At 39.0% G+C, this 19439-nt stretch overlaps 1 protein-coding gene across 3 annotated transcripts; it reads left to right on the forward strand.

Moving 5' to 3' along the window:
- The first annotated feature begins 2 nt into the window (after positions 1–2).
- Positions 3–18127, forward strand: LOC114432872 (protein mono-ADP-ribosyltransferase PARP6). 3 transcript variants are annotated; one of them, XM_028400946.1, is made up of 25 exons: positions 3–66; positions 1052–1171; positions 2280–2373; positions 3706–3848; positions 4372–4449; positions 5709–5818; positions 6004–6064; positions 6274–6364; positions 6535–6601; positions 6758–6907; positions 8006–8156; positions 8465–8596; positions 8901–8996; positions 9236–9328; positions 9539–9664; positions 9915–9980; positions 10172–10239; positions 10526–10574; positions 10719–10831; positions 12184–12256; positions 13823–13892; positions 14513–14592; positions 14870–14933; positions 15264–15348; positions 15949–18127. In XM_028400946.1, the coding sequence occupies exons 4-25, from the start codon at positions 3846–3848 to the stop codon at positions 16049–16051; spliced, it is 1929 nt and encodes a 642-aa protein (XP_028256747.1). In that variant the 5' UTR covers positions 3–66; positions 1052–1171; positions 2280–2373; positions 3706–3845; the 3' UTR covers positions 16052–18127. The 3 variants fall into 3 exon arrangements, 2 of the variants coding, with proteins under 2 accessions (XP_028256747.1, XP_028256748.1); XM_028400947.1 differs by having other exon boundaries at positions 5724–5818; XR_003670326.1 differs by lacking the exons at positions 13823–13892; positions 15949–18127 and having other exon boundaries at positions 15264–15332.
- Positions 18128–19439: the final 1312 nt, after the last annotated feature.

A 19439-nucleotide genomic window follows, 5' to 3' on the forward strand; every position in this document is an offset into this window, starting at 1 on the left:
TGGTCTCTGACATGTGACTGTGGATGGCGTGTGGTTGGTGATTTCCTGAAAATACGCAGAGGTTTGGTATGTTTATTCAAACTCACACATTATGTCAGTTTATGATCAATGAGCAATACAATTTCTTAGGCGGAAAATAAAGTCATCAGCTGATGGGAAGCATCACCAAAGGTGCTTCTGTATGTAAAGACCGCATTGTAAGCTATCACAATGTCTGTGCGTCTGCATGGAGGCTGGTGTATAAAGCTGATACAAAAGGGATCCCACTATACTCTCTCTTGCCTATCTGCATCAGTAGCCCACAAAAAGTCAATGGATGGTAGAGGGGATCAAATCAATAGTTCTCCTGGTCCTCCTGGTACCTTGTTACTGTTCAGTGTGCGAGGCTTTACCTCCATCTAGTGATAGAAAATAATACAACAGCCAGTAGAATTTTTCAGTGATATAATAAGAATTGTGTTGGTTTATATTCAGCATTGTCTAGACTTGTATTTATTTAGATTTTTTTTAGAATAATGCACAAATGGTTCACACTAAATTAAACTGTGTAACTTTATCTTAAAAACAAATGTTTGATCAAGCACACAGTACCAATAACCAATATTGTGTGATACATGTGTGATGTCCTATACAAAGCAAATATGCATTATATATACTATAGTTAATTTTATTGCACCTCTATTAGGCTTTCTAATACTATTAATCTCATAGTATAGGCATACAAATCCTCTATGTACTACCACAGAGTCCATGCTCCCACATAATTGAATATAACACATTATTAGAAAGAACAAAATGGTGGTCTTTGTAAGGTATTTTGCTGCAGAAGTTTCACAGGAGGATTAATTATCTTTTTGCCATCATCTTATCAGCTGAAAAGAGGGTTTAACAGAATCCTAACCCCTAATAAAGATTCACAACCAAACATTAAAACTCTTGACTGATTGCTAAAAGATGGTCCTTGCAGTATGTGTACTAGTACAGAAAACAAATAGCTTTTATTTTCTGGACTGTTTTAATGCCTACACCCCTTGTTCTCACCTGTTTACAGTGGTGTTGGAGTTAGCACTGCTGCTTCCACTGCCCATGCTGCTGTCTCACTGGTTGCTGGCCACCTCTGCCTGGATCCACTCCACTCCAGTGGCTAAGGCCAATGGACGCACCTGTCCAGGTGAGAAACAGATTGCTGTTCAGTCTCTCTCTGTCTACTGGCCAAGCTCCTAGTTGTCACTCAGCATTATTAACTACTTACCCCTAGGCCACAGGGTACAGTAAGACACAAGGGGAGTATACTCAGATAAATCTCAGAGATGATTCGTCAGAGATAGGACACCCTAATGCCTATTACTGCTCTAGTACAACCACACAACTACTGTGCAATAATGCAATAATAACAGAAACATAAAAGGCACGATAGAATGAAATTAACCTGCTGTTTATGTATTCATTTTATATATTTATTATATATGCAGAAAAACCTGGAGATCTTATATTATTTTTCCCTTTTCCGTTTACACATTCAGCATACACACTGTCATTTGGCAGACAGTTGGCACAACACCTGTTCAGTAATCTGTCCATTCTTTAGGTCAGTGCTTAAATAGATACCTTGAGATAACGAGGGCAAAGACTGATTAGCTCAAAGGCCTAGTAGTCACTGTCTCACACATGCACATGATGACAGTGTATTTTTGGATCACAAACTATTTTAGTGTCATATTGTCTTTTTCTTTGTTTCTCAATTTGAATTTTAGTATAATGAGCACCTATAGCCTAAATTACAGCTTACAGTGTACAGTGCTGCTTTTTTGCTGTTTGATTAAAATCAATACATTCAATATCATAAACAAAAATGGAAAGCACATGAGTTTCAGAAAATGCCCCCAAAGCACAGTAGCACAATAATGTACAGTGACTTATGCAACAACACACTTACACACACATATACACAACACAGACAAAAACACGGGCAGATGCATATAGACAGCAGCGCCATTTTTTTCCTCTTATTTCTCAGCAGCAGTGCAGTCAGCTGCAGGTCACATGACTGGCTTGCCTAGTCTCACTGAGCATGCTCAGACCCCTCAGTGTTGTCAGGCAAAATATAAGACAGCAGTAAGAGCAGAGATCTGCAATAGATAAACACACAGACTCACATACACCAGCTGGCTTGCTCGCAGACACCGCAAGCATCGAGAGACAGAAAACACTTTAGAATTGTGGGGTCTGGTATCTCCGCAGTTTTATTTTAATGGGTTTATTGTCATATATCATTTCAGTGGAAAGCAGCTACCGAGAGAGGGGCAGGTGTGCCTTTTAAGAGGGGGAGCAGCTGAGGCAAGGACAGCATCCGAGTCTCCATCCTCTGTGGAGGTAAGTGTGGATGGATGGGGTGAGGGTGCAGAGCATGGGGGGAGGGGAAAATCCGCCTGACTGCATCTGTGTTTCTGCTAAATAGTTATCAGGAGGCGGAATGGGGACGATGGTGCTGAATCTGTGTGTGTGTTGGGAAGGGGGGGGGTAGGCTCAGTTTGTCGGTGATTCTGTTGGTATGTGAGATGACAGAGGCTATAGGAATGGAGGCGAGTGGGGGGTGGGGGTTGAGGGATGGGATTGGGATGTAGATGCTAGCAGGGCTGAGGACATGGCAGGACAGCAGGCACGTCGAGAAAAGGGCAGAAGCTGAAAAAGAAGATGTGGATCATACGGGGGGAGCAGTGCTTATGAGGGTGTAGTTCAGGATTTTGAAAACAAAAGAAACCAAATCGTGAAATACTAACAACTGACAAAGCCATGTCATGGATATTTCTGTAGCGATTTGCCAGTCAGGTTACCAAACAAAGAGAAAATGAAGAATTGGTATTATAATGGCCTGTATAAAACACAGACACCTTCATGTCTGTTTTGGCTGTCTGTCTTATAGTGCTAGGCTTGGTTACCATTCATTTTTAGCTTGCACACATCTTTTGATCTGCTCCTATATTGTCAGTTCTTTATTTTTTGGTTCAAAAGGCAGAAATTAAATTAAAATTGTAAATTATAAAATGATGATGCTGTTGTTGTGGGGCATATGCCTTATAATCATTGTTTATATGCAGTGATGGGCCATCGTTGCCTTGTAGTTATGTAGTTTTGTTATGTTTTATTTTTGAATCTGGGCCATGTAAATATGCTTCTTTTGCCATCAGTTGCTTCTTTTTGGAATATTATTTTTTACTAATGTGAAAGTAACTTTGCACCTTATAGTAATAATGTTGTCTTTTTATGATAACCCAAGAAAATATGTAGTATAATAAATAATTATTTTCCTTTATTGATCAGGCATAACAATCCTAACAGTCAAAGAGTGCGCCATCATCAGTAGATTTTCTGTTTCAGCTGCTTATCTATAAAGGTGTACCAAGCACTGGCTCTTTGATATTAATAGATCAAGTTACTGGAAAAAAAAAACAAAACAAAACAAAGAAATGGAGACATCCTGGGTACTGAACGTACAGCACATTTCTCCCACACATTCTCTCTACAGTGATTAATGCCACTCTGAAAGGAGGCAGATGGCTGTTGCTAGGATACATGGCAAGGTGAAGTGCAGACGATTTAAAGAAAAGAGGAGGAGGGCACCATTCAAAAGCTTGGTATCACTGGCATTGGCCTCTTTGTTTCATGTTTTTCTTCTTTTTCTGAATTTTTTTTTTTTTTTCTAAGGTTGTGTAATTCTGACGAGAAAAAGAAGGAGGGTCAATCAAAGCTCTTCAGTTTTCAGTCCACCTGGATATTGGCTGCAATGGTTGGCATTATTCAAAGGCCCAAACCTGTTTGAGAGAGCCCTATGAACAGCAGATCCAATGGTAAGACAGCCGGGATCCTATTGGTGTAATCGCTGCATATGATTAAAATGTGTCAGACATGCATGGTTTCATTTTAGGTTTAGAAAGTTGCATATTTAACAAAATGACATTGCTGTTGTTTCTTACAGAGGTGTAGGGGTTCCATTTATATTATAGTATTTGAATATTAAAAATAGCTCAGGCACAGGTTTACTCAGCTGAACCCCTGGGTTTTAGGCTTTGTTGGAAAATGACAAGAGACATGGTTCTTTTTTGTGTTTATAAAAAAATATATTTTTATTAAGTCATCCAATTTGTTGTCAGACGAGTATTCTTTTGAAGGTTGAATTCAGAGAATATCCTGTCATTTGGAAATAAGTCCTGTCTCTTTGCCTCTGCCTTTGAGATGCTATATAAAGCAGTGTTTTGAAGCCTCTGAATGAAAGGCTAAATAGGGAAATGCGAGATGAAAGGATGATAGAAAGAGGCTGCATTTCCTTTCCGCTCGACTATAATGGCCTTTTCGCAATGTGTGGGCCCACAGGACATCAAAGGCCAGTGTTGGACAGATGAGGAGTCGGACGGGGAGAATGAATCAGAGCAGTTCCTGTATGGCATTCAGGTATGACACTGTTTACCTCAGTTTTGTTCACATTGTGTTGTCAGTGTGTTTGCTACTTTGTGATGTATGGCTGTTATCTTTTTAATCTGAAAAATAGCATGGTATATGTGTAACCTCAAACTAGTCACTTATTTCTTTATTTTATTGCTTTATTGGTAATTTATAAAATATTTTTGTGCCCATAACACTGTAATAACAGTATTTTACAGACTTAAAAAAATGGGGCAGTGCTTTTTCAATAAGTAAGTGTTAGTCAGAGCAAACACATTTCTATCCTTTTTAAAGCATTCACACAAAAATAGAAAAACTTATAGGTTGCTTGGAAAGAATCTCTGACCTGTTGGCTGTGTCACTCTATCAGAAGTCACTGAAAATCATTAGGAATGGTTCCACTGGGGATTATAAATATTCAGACCAAATGTCATGGTGAATAGATGTTGAGATATTTTGCTGTTAGTGCAGACCAGATGGGCCAGTTGACATTTCCATCCTTATGCCTCACTGGTAGCAGGAAAAACATTTTAATTTATGTGAAGCAAGACATTGTGTGACAGAGTTTTAGGAGTATTGGTGCCTTTAAACTCACAATAGCGAATTTGGCATTTACCACTTATTCAGAAATAATGCTAGAAATGCAGCATTTTCTATCTAATTATCTATCAAAATATATTTGTTTAAAATGTCTTTCACACTATTAATCCTGGGTAATGCTGTCAAGTTTCTACTGATTACATTTACTGTATCATCTCATCTCATAAAGTTCATTCCTACACTCACACAGTAGATCTTAATCTCTTAGTTATCCTTTTTCCTTTTTTTTTTTTTTACGGTTTTTTTTTTTTAAGTCGTCTGATTGAAATGTAAATCCAGTCTGGGATGTAAAGCTCATTTCACTGCAGTCAGAGAACATGAACAGTGTAGTGAAGATAAGGATGAAAGTGTGTGAAAGTGTTCTACACACTGCTCTGAGCTGATAGTCTGAATTAAAGTCTAGACAGCATGAGCATGTACAGCAGGCTTTTAGCTGTTATCATTAATAGCAGCACCTTATTTAACAGTAATAATAATTTAAAATGAAATAACCTGTTAAACAAATATGTAGCTAAAAGTAATAGGTAGTTGGTTTAAATCTCCAGTTTGCAACTTGACAAGTAAAGGGATCTGGATTTGATCTGATGGGGCTGTGGGGGTGTGGGGGTGTGTCTGATATAAAGGTTTATGGACCCTGAGAATTCATTCACTGCTATAACTGTGACCAGTGCTGCTTATTGCAGGGGAGCTGTGCTGCTGACCTGTACCGCCACCCACAACTGGATGCAGACATTGAGGCTGTAAAAGACATCTACACAGACAGCGCCGTCTCTGTTAGGTACAACATGGATATTCATATTATTCTGATAAATTCTGTCGTGTTGTGGTAAGCTAAAGTCTGCTCGCACTTGGAAAATGGGGAGAATAGAACATTTTTCTCCCTCAAGGAAAATCATTTGAACGGGTTGAAGAAGAATGTTTTACATTATTTATGACACTATCCATTGTTGTGTCTCTAAACAGGGAGTATGGAACCATTGACGATGTGGACATCGATCTTCATATTAACATTGGTTTCTTAGATGTGAGTCAGCAATCTCATTTCCCTGCAAACTCCTCCTCTAACTTTGCTTATTATAATTCTATGGTTGACATTTTGCAAAGTAACACGTCATTTATAATGCATTGTGCACTCATAATTTATTTATCTAATGATGAATTGCCCTAATTAGGATGCTAACTCTGTATATTTATGTGTATGTGTGTGTGTATGTGTGTGTGTGTCTGACTCAGGAGGAGGTTGCGACAGCTTGGAAAGTTATCAGAACAGAGCCCATTATTCTGAGACTGCGCTTTTCTCTTTCTCAGTACCTCGATGGACCTGGTGAGTAAAGATGTCAGTGTGGATGTTGGTTTTCTGGGAGGGACTTTAGGTATTTGTGCCACTCACTGATCGTGGGAGGTGAGTACAATATGTGCTATACAACAGGGAAAGTGAAAGAAAGAGTGTGTGGATTTGTGTGCTGTGTAATAATGTTAGTCATCTTTATTCAGAGCCGTCAGTAGAAGTGTTCCAGCCCTCAAATAAAGAAGGCTTCAGCTTGGGTCTGCAGCTCAAAAAGTAAGTCATCTACTATATTTGGCAGCTTTCATACTGTGTTTTAGCGGGATTTCTCATCATAGATTTCACTGGATACCGACTGAAAGACTCATTCAGCCTACACATGGTTCCCTCATGTTTCTTCCTCTCTGAATCTCTGTGTTATGTAACATGCAGGATCCTGAGCACGTTCACCTCACAGCAGTGGAAGCACCTCAGTAATGAGTTCCTCAAGGCCCAGCAGGAGAAGAGGCACAGCTGGTTCAAAGCCGGAGGAACCATCAAGAAGTTCCGTGCCGGGCTTAGCATCTTCTCTCCCATCCCCAAGTAGGTCATTCTGTATCTCTTTCAAGAAATTGAAACTGTGTACATTCAGTGAGTCACTCCAATCCAGAGTAAAATCGCCTTAAATGTACCTGTTTACCCTATCATATGTTGAACTGAACATGTTTTATGGAAACAACACAAAGTTGTTGGGTTACTTCATTCATGGTGTAAATCTAAATATTTAGGGTTACCAGGTTAAAAGTATTTATTTTACTTTCCCAAGTAATTATCAGGGAAAATGTCTGCTTCAGGTAATGCACAATAATTATCTAATTATTTTAGTGTTGCTGAGTGGGAGGGACAACATTCTCAGCAAATCCATCTGTAAAGCTTAGTCTAGGTTACAGACTGTAGCAACAAATTCTTGATTATAGATCAAGCATCGTCTGCTGGAGTTTCTCCTTGGTCGGCACAGCCAAACTGTGTACTGTACATTTTTTACTCTTCAGGAGGGACAAATAAAGTCTTTATTTTTTAGGACAGCAAGGTCACTCAGCCACCCTAAAGGGGTTAATGATAATTGGCATAATTGGGATAATTAGCAAAGAAGACAAGTTGAGGAAAGCTAGATCTGATGCAGCAAATTCCAGATAAACTTGATTTCAAAATTTGACAAACTTCACTACTTTCCCCTTTGTAGAAAGTACACTTCTCTGCATGTGTGTAGCCCAGAGATGCTTGACAGTTATGGGTGCACAATCCACTCCACTCAATGGAGGCCAGCTTCACTAACTACTAGGCTGTGTTGACATCCTCATGACTAGACAGAAGTCTTGTGTCAAGAAGGTACATGGATAATGTAGTGAAAGCAGTGGAGAAGAAGTAAGCACTGGTTCTTGCATTGTAACATGGAGTGACTTGAGCAGTTATCTGAGGACCTCAGTTGTCTTTGCCAGACTACTCAAACAACGGAATAGCTTGTGTTTCCTTAAAAAATGTAACAACAAATTAAACAGGTACTGACTGTGTAAAGAAATTATATTTCTTACCGTAAAGGAATCTAGCTGATTTTTTACAAACTATATTTGAAACCAAACCTTCCACTAGCACTTCAATGCCTGATTTCAGTGACATAAATTTTGTTCTGGTCTTTTACAGGTCTCCAAGTTTTCCCCTAATTCAAGACACAGCTTTAAAAGGGAAGCTGAGTGTCCCTGAGCTGAGAGTGACGCGCCTGATGAACCGCTCTATTTCATGTACCATGAAGAACCCTAAAGGGGAGCTCTTCAGCTATCCACCAAATAGTCAGGTCAGTTCAGACAGATCAACGCCTAAATGTCAGATACCTTTCTGTTTAATATTTTCACTCTTCTCCCCCTCACATGTCTTTAATGTATCTTGCTTGCTTGTCAAATTGTGGCCTTACATCACAGCACCTGAGACATTTACTTGTAACATTGCTGATACATTCACACTCTCTATTGTTCTTTTTATTTTGACTCCACTTCTTACTCTCCCATCACCTGCACTGTTCCCACCTGAGCCCTTACCCACCCTTACTGTAACATGGCTGGTGCGCCCTTTCCCATAATGCTTTGTCTTCACTTGACTCATCAGACTGTGGCTGTCCCAGCGGCCAGGGCCCCAGCGCAGATTACCACGAGGCAGCTGATTGAATTGTTTTTCTCATCCCAGGCGGGCGGCCACTGCAAGAACATCCCTACCTTGGAGTATGGCTTCTTAGTGCAGGTTAGATCTCAAGGAGATGAGCCTAAAACACACCGTCTGAGTCATGGGACTGTGTGGTGAAGCACTTACAGAGCATAAAACACCCTATGATTATTTCAGTGTGTGTGAACAACAAACAGTAACAGGGGATTGATTTATAAACATCTCCTTGAGATTTAGGTTTTGCTGTTTGTAACAATAAGGCTCACCATGCAATCTAGTTTTTATTGGAGATTGTGTTGTAACAGTTCAGCCTAGCTAGTATATGGCTGTGTAGGATGTGGGAGTTATAATTAGGAACGCTGCTGTCCTTCTCTCCTAACAGATAATGAAGTACTCAGAACAGAGAATCCCCACGCTTAATGAGTACTGCGTGGTTTGTGATGAACAGCACGTCTTTCAGAATGGATCCATGCTAAAGGTATCACCGACATCATAACACAGTGATTATGTTACTACCACAGATTTATAGACATTTTTATTAGAGTAGAAGAATCAGCAGTATCTATGTGATGTCTTTAATTCGTATGAAATTGTTGATGGTTTTTCAGTGCTGGAGTGAGCGAGAGAGAAGAGAGTGAGAATGGATTTTTATGATATAAGAGTACACACTGTAGTGGGTCCAGCTTGATCAATCTTTGTGTGTTTGTGTTCATGCAGCCAGCTGTGTGCACCAGGGAGCTGTGTGTGTTCTCCTTCTACACTCTGGGAGTGATGTCAGGAGCTGCTGAAGAAGTGGCAACTGGAGCGGAGGTAAAAACAAATAGTATCAAATTAATGTTTTACACTGATTTTCCTGATTGGAAGAAAAACATGCAAATACAATACTGCTATGATACAATCTGTGTTACTGGAACTATTTACCTCAATAAAAGCATTAAAATCAAGTCAGACAGCATCAGCAAACCATATAGCATATGGTTTACATATAAATATGTAAATGGAAAATCCTTTTTTTCCCAGGTGGTGGATCTACTTGTGGCCATGTGTCGAGCTGCTCTTGAGTCTCCCCGTAAGAGCATCATCTTCGAACCCTACCCGTCGGTCGTTGATCCAAACGACCCTAAGACTCTAGCCTTCAACCCAAAGGTCAGCACCCTCACTGCTGATTACTAGCTAAAGCAGGACTCTAGTTTTATTGATTTTAAAAAATACATACACACTCTATTACAACAATGGCTTGCATCAGAACAGACTACAAAATAAGATAATAATGCACAGGATTGTATTTAGAGGAATTGTATGTAGAACTTGTATGTAAATTGTGATTTTCGACTCCCGTATGTTGGTCCCTCTCTCACTGCATACACTGGATGTTTGGCTCAACCGATCAACACAGAAGAAGAATTATGAGAGACTGCAGAAAGCACTGGATAGTGTTATGTCCATCCGGGAAATGACCCAGGTAAAAGGAGGGGATGGGAGGGGGGTAGTGAAGGGCCACATGCTGTATATCAAGGTGTTTGAGCTGCAGGGCTGGGGTTTTGTGTATCAGGAGGACATCCATTTCACTCTTCATATTAATACTATACTATGTAATCTGAACATAAACACTTCATCCTGGGAAAAGCTCTGACAACAACACTTTTCCTCCAGGGTTCATATCTGGAGATCAAGAAACAGATGGACAAACTGGACCCTTTGGCCCATCCCCTGCTACAGTGGTGAGTGGAGGAGGGGTTTAAAATGACTCATATGTAGAAGGAGTATTAAACCTACCATATACCTGAATAATCACAAATGAACATATGCCTTTTTAGGGAAAACTATTAAAATATGTGTTTGAGTTACAGCAACTCCTTCTTTCATGTTAAATAATGAAATGCAGCACACAGCAGTAATCGTGAAAAATCACAATTTTCATTATATAAGGTTTTTAGAAGTCTGTGCTTTAAATTCTGTTGCTGTTTAATGTATTACTGTTTTTGTCTCGTTTCTGTGTTTCTGCAGGATTATTTCCAGTAATAGGTCTCATATTGTGAAGCTGCCTCTCAGTAGGGTAGGAGATCAGAACGCTATCCCATCAAGTCTCCTTTATCATACATATTTTTTGAATGCTACACTGTGTAATTTGATGACTTATACTTATCATCTGTCTGTCTTTTTTTCTCTCTCACTCCTACTTATGATCTCATTGTAATAGCAACTGAAATTCATGCACACCTCCCACCAGTTCCTGCTGCTCAGCAGCCCCCCAGCCAAGGAAGCTCGTTTTCGCACTGCCAAGAAGCTATACGGCAGCACCTTTGCCTTCCAGTGAGTTACGTCTCCTATTAGCTAACCCATTTTTCACATATGCTAAAATCTTCTTACTGAATGACTTCAAACACTTACAGTGTAGGACTTATAATAATTCAAAAATATCAGAAAAAAATTATTATATTGCAAAGCTTGTGCCTTTGATTAATGTGAGAAATCACATACTGTTAATAATTGATCTCCAATCAGCACAGTCACTAGGATGCATGCATAATTTAGCATCACAGTAGTTACACTGTGTCTGACATGAACACGTCTCAGCGTAACACCTGGTCATTATGTTGTGGATGAAGAGGCCACTTTAGCAGATTTTTATGGAACCATAACAAACAACAGCACATGAGCAGTGGCCATTCTCTTGGACAAAGAAACCACCTTTCTTAGCCAGCACATGGAGCCAGCAATATCTGTGAGATAGAGATTTGTACTGTAGCAGATGGGACTCTGCTGAATATTTTAGATACACACGACCCATCTGGACACTTGCTGGGTACAACTAATGCGCGAGCAGAGCGACCAGTCACTCTAAATGCTGGTTAATACTGCAAATTTAATCATTCTTGACATAAAATGCCAAATATTTAATTTAGCCTGGCTTCCATCATTTCATATTGATATAAATAGAAATCAACATAGATTTAAAGGTGTTTTAAAGCGTGTTAAAAATAACAGCACTCATGACACTGTTGTGAGTGTTTTATTTTAAGACAGTGCAGAGACCTGCACTGGGAGATGCGGTAATATAACCGCTTCAGTGCTGTAAGGCAGCAATGATTTTGGATGTCGTCTTTGAGCTGCATCTTTTAATGCCTCATTTCTAAATATTAAATGATGAAATCTTGGAGGGCTGTGATGATGTAACATAATGCCCTCAGATGTCTTTCCACAAATGATATAAATAGATGACTACAGTAGCTCTTTTGTGGTTGGCAGAAGAGATGTTTCATTTATTTCTCCTTATTAAATCCAGTTGTGGGTTTTAAAAGATTCTGTAGTACTAACCACTAAAAAGGATCTTACACAGTTAATCATTTAAAAATAAAAGTATAAAATTACAATAAATATCAATTTGCTGCTTTCTACTGCTAGTTAGAGCCTGGATTATTGATGACAGGATGATTTTGACAAATGACCTGATATCATATAACCACAGGAATGTTCTGGCTTACGTTTAATTGACATTTCATACATTTTAACAAGATCATGGTTCAAAAAGGGTTGAGATTAGATTAATTATGGATTGAGGTACTACACACGATTGCACACTGAAATCAATGCAGTTTATATTCACACAGCACTGTGTTTTATCTTTTCTTTCTTATCTGTCCATCTCTCTACACTTGCTCTAGTGGTTCCCATATAGAGAACTGGCACTCTGTTCTGAGAAATGGACTAGTCAATGCCTCTTATACCAAACTGCAGGTACGTAACCCTGACAGTTGGCTGGAATTTACCATGCATCTCCCTTCGGATAGTAAACCTGCTCTCTCACCAAGCAGGCTTGCTGTCCGGCTGATTCATTTTTGCAGTTAATGGATGCCAGCTTCCCTTTCGTATGCTTTGCAGTTGGCATTTTAGCGAGCAGGGCACACTGGGAGATTTTCCTGACCAATGTCGGCAGTGCCGTGCCTTCTTTGTCGGCAGCAGCAGACAGCACGCCCCTTCCTGTTGTGGGACAAAGGGAAGGGGGCAGTGGTGTCAGCTGTAATGTCAGGAGGCTGCCTGTGTGCCCTGTTTGGGTCAACCACCTAGAGCACAGAGTATACTAGGTTTGAAGCTGAAGGATGCAAAGGACAAACTGTGCTAGTGAGTACAGCCCTCCTCGGGGTGAATAAGGGCTTCTGTTGAAGGTTTGTATAGCACCACTCATTATCCATTCAAACCTGGGAGTAACAGTAACAGGTCCACCAGAGTGAAAGTATACACCGCATCAAGCAAGTACAGATAATTAAGACAGTCTGTCTTTAATAAGACATATCAAAAATATATTCATGCAATATTATTTCCTTACTCTATAAAAATCTGTATATTGTTCTGCCAAGGATGTGACCCAGGCCTGTAACAGATAAACTGATAAAAGAAGACAAGAGGAGTTGAGCATCAGGCAGCACACAACTGACTCAACTCATTTGCACAATATAGCAATAATCACTGCTCAGAGACACCGGCATGTCCTGAAAACAGATTAAACACAATGAAATCTAAAATCTCAAGGATCTTTGAAACTGCCATGATTGCTCCATCATGCTGATGTGTTTCATTTATGCTTTCTTTGTTCTTCAACTTTTTGAACTCTCCATCTTTGATCTCGCCTCAGTGCTCGCCTGCCTTCTTTCTCCTCTTCGTTTCACCTTGAGCATTGACACCCCTCCACTGTCGTGTTTCACTAAAAGAGGAGGAGGACTGAGTCCGCCTCCAGCTAGAACCATCACACGAAACCTCTTGTCTGTTGTTCCTTTTCATTCCTTTCAGATGTGCCACATCCTGACCTTCTCCCTCTTACATATTTCTTTATTCCTTATATTTTTTTCTCTGGTTTCAATGCATCTTTTCCGCTTTTCCATGTTCCACCTTGGGTCAGTTTGTCTCATAATGGACATTCTTGTATGAAGGATCACCATCATTATCGGTCACCCCGTTATACCGTCTACATCTCATCTGTCATGTGAGCAGTGCCTGAACTGTTTTTGCATAAAATTCAAGTGCACCACACGTCTCCAATGGAGCATATCACATTGTCAGAAGTATAAGGTGTGACTTGTTGAATCTTTTACTATTTGCTTTCCATTGTTAACATCATGTGTTTGATTGATGGTGTTTTCCAACGGTCACAGAAACAAAAAGGTCACATTCCTCTGATTGAACTAGACTCGTTTGGAACAAATTGCACATGTGCAAGTGTGAGTGCAGGCGTGTGTGTGTGTGTAAGGTTGTTGTGTGTGACTGCTCAGTGACCCTTCCTTCCTTCCTGCTCTTTTCTAACCCAAGCTGCATGGGGCAGCGTATGGAAAGGGCATATATCTGAGCCCCATCTCCAGCATATCTTTTGGATACTCAGGTAGGAACAGCTTATTCCTTGCCACTCAGACCCCTCCACCTCCCCTCTTTTCTCATGTTTTCCACCATGAGCACCTTCTGTGTTGGCAACATGGCTTGGTTATCATCCTGGAAGACTTCATTTTCACATGCAGGAGCTTTTCATGTGATCCTGTTGTGTTGCGCTGTGTTGTGTGTCCATTAATGGGTGGTCATCCTTGGGCCTCTGAGCTTGTGCACTACCTGCCATTCTGTACTTTATGTTGTGACTTTATAAAAGTCAGTGGATTTGTGTGTGTTACTTTGCACTTTGTTGGCTTTTTGTATTGCTTTCTTTTTGTGGTGAGTGGGTGTGGAGATTAGGAAGACATTAAGAAATTAAGAGGCTGCACACCTGCAGTGGTTTCCTGGAAGGATTACTGTAGGTGGTTGTTGTGCGCACATGAGAGTCCAACACACATTTTAATGGAAAAGCCCTTGCTTTTCTTTATGAAGCATTTGCATTTTTTGTAACTTCCTGGGTAAACAACGTTTAAATGGACCTTAGACCTATGGGTGTAATAATTAGACAGGAATTCAGGACCACTAGAGAAAGGTTTCTGAGATAAGGCCACTCTGACTTGCTGTCTACCTTCTCTTCAGGAATGGGGAAAGGACAGCACCGCATGCCCACCAAAGATGAACTAGTACAACGTTACAACCGCATGAACACCATACCACAGGTGAGAGGCAAATTAGATCATCATAAATATTGAAATTGTAAATGTAAAGCCTTTTTAAAAAGTTAACCTAGATTTACATAACATACAAAGAATTTAAAGGAAGGAACAAATGATTTGAAGCCTCAAGAGAAACACAAAGGTTTGAGGCAGAACGCCCTTGTTCTATCACACGGAACATGCACAGTGTTTGTTATTATCAGTTTTGTATGTGTCCTGTGGTTACTCATTTAATCTGTGTTTTTTCTGTAGCTGTTAACTGCTTTGTGTTTCACTTCAGAGTCGTCCAATACAATCAAGGTTTCTTCAGAGTCGAAACTTGAACTGCATCGCTCTTTGTGAAGGTAATCATGTTCAGATGGAATAATATGTGTTAAAATGTAGTTAATCTGACATTAGTTAATTTAAGTAATTTAGATTTAAAGGAAAATAATTAAATTGCCAAAATAATTAAGAACAAATTCACAATTTGAAATACAAAAGAAAATTAAAATGTAATTACAGTCTAAATACAATCATACATTTACTCTGGTCATTATTTTGCTGTTATGACATTAGAAAACAATGTAAATAATAAAATAAATGGCCTTTAAAAATTCAAATTGTATTTGTTCAATTTATTAGAAACATAGAAAGCATATATTTCCAAGGCATGTTTCCCTCTTCTCTCACAGTTATCACATCCAAGGATCTGCAGAAACATGGTAACATCTGGGTGTGTCCAGTATCCGATCACGTCTGTACTCGCTTCTTTTTTGTGTAAGTATTCTCTGCAACTCAGTGATAATTTTAACGGAATCAATGGAGATTTACCAGAAGTCTTAACACACAGCAACTAGGAAGCACATTCAATTTGCATATTAGTGATAATATTGCTTCCTTTATGACACATAAAATGCATAGTCCCTTCCATAGCATGCTATAGGTGAGTTAGTTGAGTTAACAGTGAATAAAATTCTGCTTGTTGAAAAGCTAGACTTTCTGAATATTGCTTTTTTCTTCAGATCACATGCTTATTATCATATTTACTGATGCCTTCTGAAATATGAATATTAATTTAATTGCACTGTAAACCTCTATTCTGTGTGTGGTTATACTTGTTTAGACTGTGGTTATATCAGTCTTGATAGCCTTTTTGTAAAATCACAGTTATTTACTTGATAGACAGAAGGGACCAGCAAAAAGCTCAGTTGTCTGTGAACCACTTCTTTTTTACCATCCACATTATTGCTTGATATAAGATAAGATCATCGTTTACAGCTGGCACACAGTATTAAAGCATCATGATTTCCTGTTGTAGTAAGTGAGTCAGACAAGGTGTCAAAACCATATTTTCTAAAATGCTCTGTTGGTGTGCAGGTATGAGGATGGCCAGGTAGGAGATGCCAACATCAACACCCAAGAGCCTAAGGTGCAGAAGGAGATAATGCGTGTGATTGGGACCCAGATTTACTCCAGCTAATGGAGGTTCACCAGCAGTGCTCAAATCCATACGGCTCTCTAGTGGAGGCACCCAGGCAGAAGGACAGTTAGAGCGAATGTTTTGGTGAGCAATCCTCAGGCCTGATACTGAAGGATGAGGGAGCTCGTGAGCACATTATTTGTGATGCTGTTTTCTTCTGGTTTTGTTGTTTTCATCTCTCTCCTCCTTTGTTCTCTTCTCTGAATTGTTGCACATCACTTGTTCATTTAATGTTCAGTTTGATTTACCCTGGTTAGGGTCTGCTTCTCTCAGCTGGCATTTACAGAACATTGAAAAACGGATGCAGTCCAAACACACAGACACACACACACACACTTGCACCCTGGGTTAACTATGTCTCACTTTTTACTGATTTGTTTGACAAATTAGTTTCATTTATCATTGTTGTGAATATATAGTAAAACAAAAACTAATAATAGATCCCTTTGTGGCAAATAAGTGATGGATTTACATGCACATTGAACGTTGTTCTCTTATTGTGTTTGCAAAGTCCTTATCACTCATTGGTTTATTCAATATTCTTTGACTAATGACATGAATTAAGGTCTGTGACATGGTTATCTATCGCAACGAGCATTGCTCTGTCATTTTGTCCTTGCCCCCTGGATGAAACTCCCAGAATTCAATAAGCGAGGTGTTGCTTGAACTACTTATACTGGAAGCACTTTATTTTTGATAGCATAAAAAATATTTCAGTTATTAACATTATGCTGATTTCTTTGTTATTAGAACAGCTCTGATTGATGGATGATGTGTTTCTAAACCTTACAGCCCCCTATTGAAGAAAAATATTTTTAAAAATTGTATCTAACATAACAAAAGTATGACATCTTAATCTTAGTCATCTGTTAAGCGATTATTTTCTATTAACATTTTTTTGCCTTGTTAGTTTAAAGGACTGACATTAACATGGATCCCCCTAACAATTAGCATCCACTTAGACCGTTTGATGCTTGATTTGGTGCTTTGAAAAACTTTAATCCTGCCTTTGCTCCAGATTTTTAATAATATAATTTTTTGTTTAATTACATTTTGCCAATGTGGTTCTTGGATGCTAACACAAACAGTTGGTTAGATTGTTTCAAGGCTTTGTTGCAGTGAGTTTGGTCTGTTTTTTCTGACTGAACATTGCTCGATAGAATTTATGGAGCAGAAGCTGTCAGGTTTACCCTAAACATCAATAACCTGAATATTCAGCATAAAGATGAAATCACACATACAATCCTCTCACATTCTGGAAAAAAAACAGATCAACATCAGTTACTTATCTGTTTGAAAACATCATAATTTTCTTAAACTGTCTTATTTAATTTTAAAATGAAATACTACTTTAGTCACCAACAAAAAACACTGTACAGAAAATCATGGACAATTTTCCCAAACTATTTACAGGCAGTTTTCCTTCTTTCACCCTATCAGACACTGAATACTACAGAGGTGCATTTATATGCAACTCTTTGGTTTTTACCTTGGAGAATGGCAACCTTGTATAGCTAATCAAGTTTATCAGTTAGTCATGTACTGTATGTATGTATGTATGTATGTACGTGTGGCTTTGTATTTTCTTGACATTATACTAGACATTGCACTTATTCAACGTTTGCCTAAGCTGGAGAAATTGACTGTCCTCGGAACTGCAGTAAATGGGGTAATGGAGGAAAAAAGGGAGATAAAATAAATATTTATAGAGTGAAATATCCAACATCTTTATTATGTCTGTAATAAGATGGACTTTGACTGTCTCCTGGAGCTGGCACGGATTACTGAATGGACTTGAAAAGGAAGCAAACTGTAAATAAGGACATTGGAGACCAGGTTGAAATGTATTGTCCAGACAGAAATGGACATTCACAGCTGACCCATGCTGTTGCGGGACTCTGTATAGCTGATGCCTGTTTTTGCCAAGAGATTTAAGCTGCAAGTCTCTGTGGGAATCCATTCTTTCGCTGTCTGTCTCTGATTAATGTTTTCAAATATGATGTTGACGACGATGATGGTGATTATGATGAAGATAAAGGCAGAGATGTAGAAAAGATTGAAAAAAAATAAGAATAAAGCCTGATTTTGCACAGTTTTACACAAAGTCTTGTTTTCTTTGATATCTCTGGGAAAAATCGTGAACATTAACTTAGAGATAGGCTCTTTATTGTTGATGAGGTTTTGTGGCAGAAGGGGGCACTATTACTCTACCACCATATACCCAGACCACCCAAGTCCCCTGTTTTCCAGGGGTGGAAGTAACTGATTACAAATACTCACGTTACTGTAATTAAGTAGTTTTTCTGGGTACTTGAATTTTAATGAGTATATTTTTAGGCCAGTAATTTTACTTGTACTTAAGTACAAATGTAACAAAATAATGTACTTCGCTATTTTTAACATCACAATTCGTTACTGAATACACTTATTATTTTGAATAAGTGGGGTTAATATCGGTTTACAAGAACTCAATCTCCAATCTCAAAAAACACATTATGGTAAATGTCTATATTTGTGAGATATTTTCATTTCAATTCGTTAGCTTGGGTCTAAAGCCAACAAACTGTCTGTTAGCCTGAAATTCGCATAGCATAGAGGTACATAGGATAGAGGTGGGTCTTAATATTAGGCGAATAAGACTTCAAATGAACAACAGCATAACCTATTTTTACCCTGTCATTATTTCGATTTCTTTTTTAGCTAAACTTGGTGGTGACCATTAAGGCCAATCGCCACTCTGGTCTCATCTGTCCATAGGACATTGTTCCAGAAATGTTGATTTTTAGATGGGGGAGACAACCCAACAAATTGTACTTATTCAGTCTAATTGTGCTGTCAGGGATATTAACATTTAACATGTTCAGTGAGGCTCTGAGATGTTTTTGTTGTACTTCTCTGAGCACTGTATGGACTGGACTTGGGGTGAATCTGTAGAACATTGAACTCCAAATTTTATTATAAGATCTTATTTTTGGAGGCCTTAACATGCCCCAAAACTCACCAAACTTGGTAGAAAAATTCATTCGGCTGAAAAATTTAGAAATTTGCTGACTTTTGAAATGCACATTGGAAAATGGCTCTATAGTGCCCCCTAACGTGTAGCCCCTTTGTTTTAGCTTGGTATGTTGCCATGTCAACAGTCCACTACTGTCACCAATAGAAACAAGACAAAAACCGCATTCCAAAACTCTTTCAAAAGTGTTACGGTGTGGCAGGGGCGTGGCCTCAAAGTTGACCATTTGCCATTACAAAGAAACACTGTATTTTCTGCAGTACCACCAACATACTTCATACAATGTGGACAAAATCTTACAGTACTGCTATGGACCCTAGTCTGAACAGATATATATGCTAATAGGATGATACCGTCATAGCGCCACCTACTGGC

This window comes from Parambassis ranga, chromosome 3 (assembly GCF_900634625.1).
Source record: "Parambassis ranga chromosome 3, fParRan2.1, whole genome shotgun sequence".
Classification (NCBI taxonomy): domain Eukaryota; kingdom Metazoa; phylum Chordata; class Actinopteri; family Ambassidae; genus Parambassis; species Parambassis ranga.

Coding starts and splice junctions, on each gene's coding strand:
- LOC114432872 (XM_028400946.1), top strand. Junction 8,157..8,464: donor GCTATCCACCAAATAGTCAG/GTCAGTTCAGAC, acceptor TTGACTCATCAG/ACTGTGGCTGTCCCAGCGGC. Junction 12,257..13,822: donor CCTCTTATACCAAACTGCAG/GTACGTAACCCT, acceptor TTCTAACCCAAG/CTGCATGGGGCAGCGTATGG.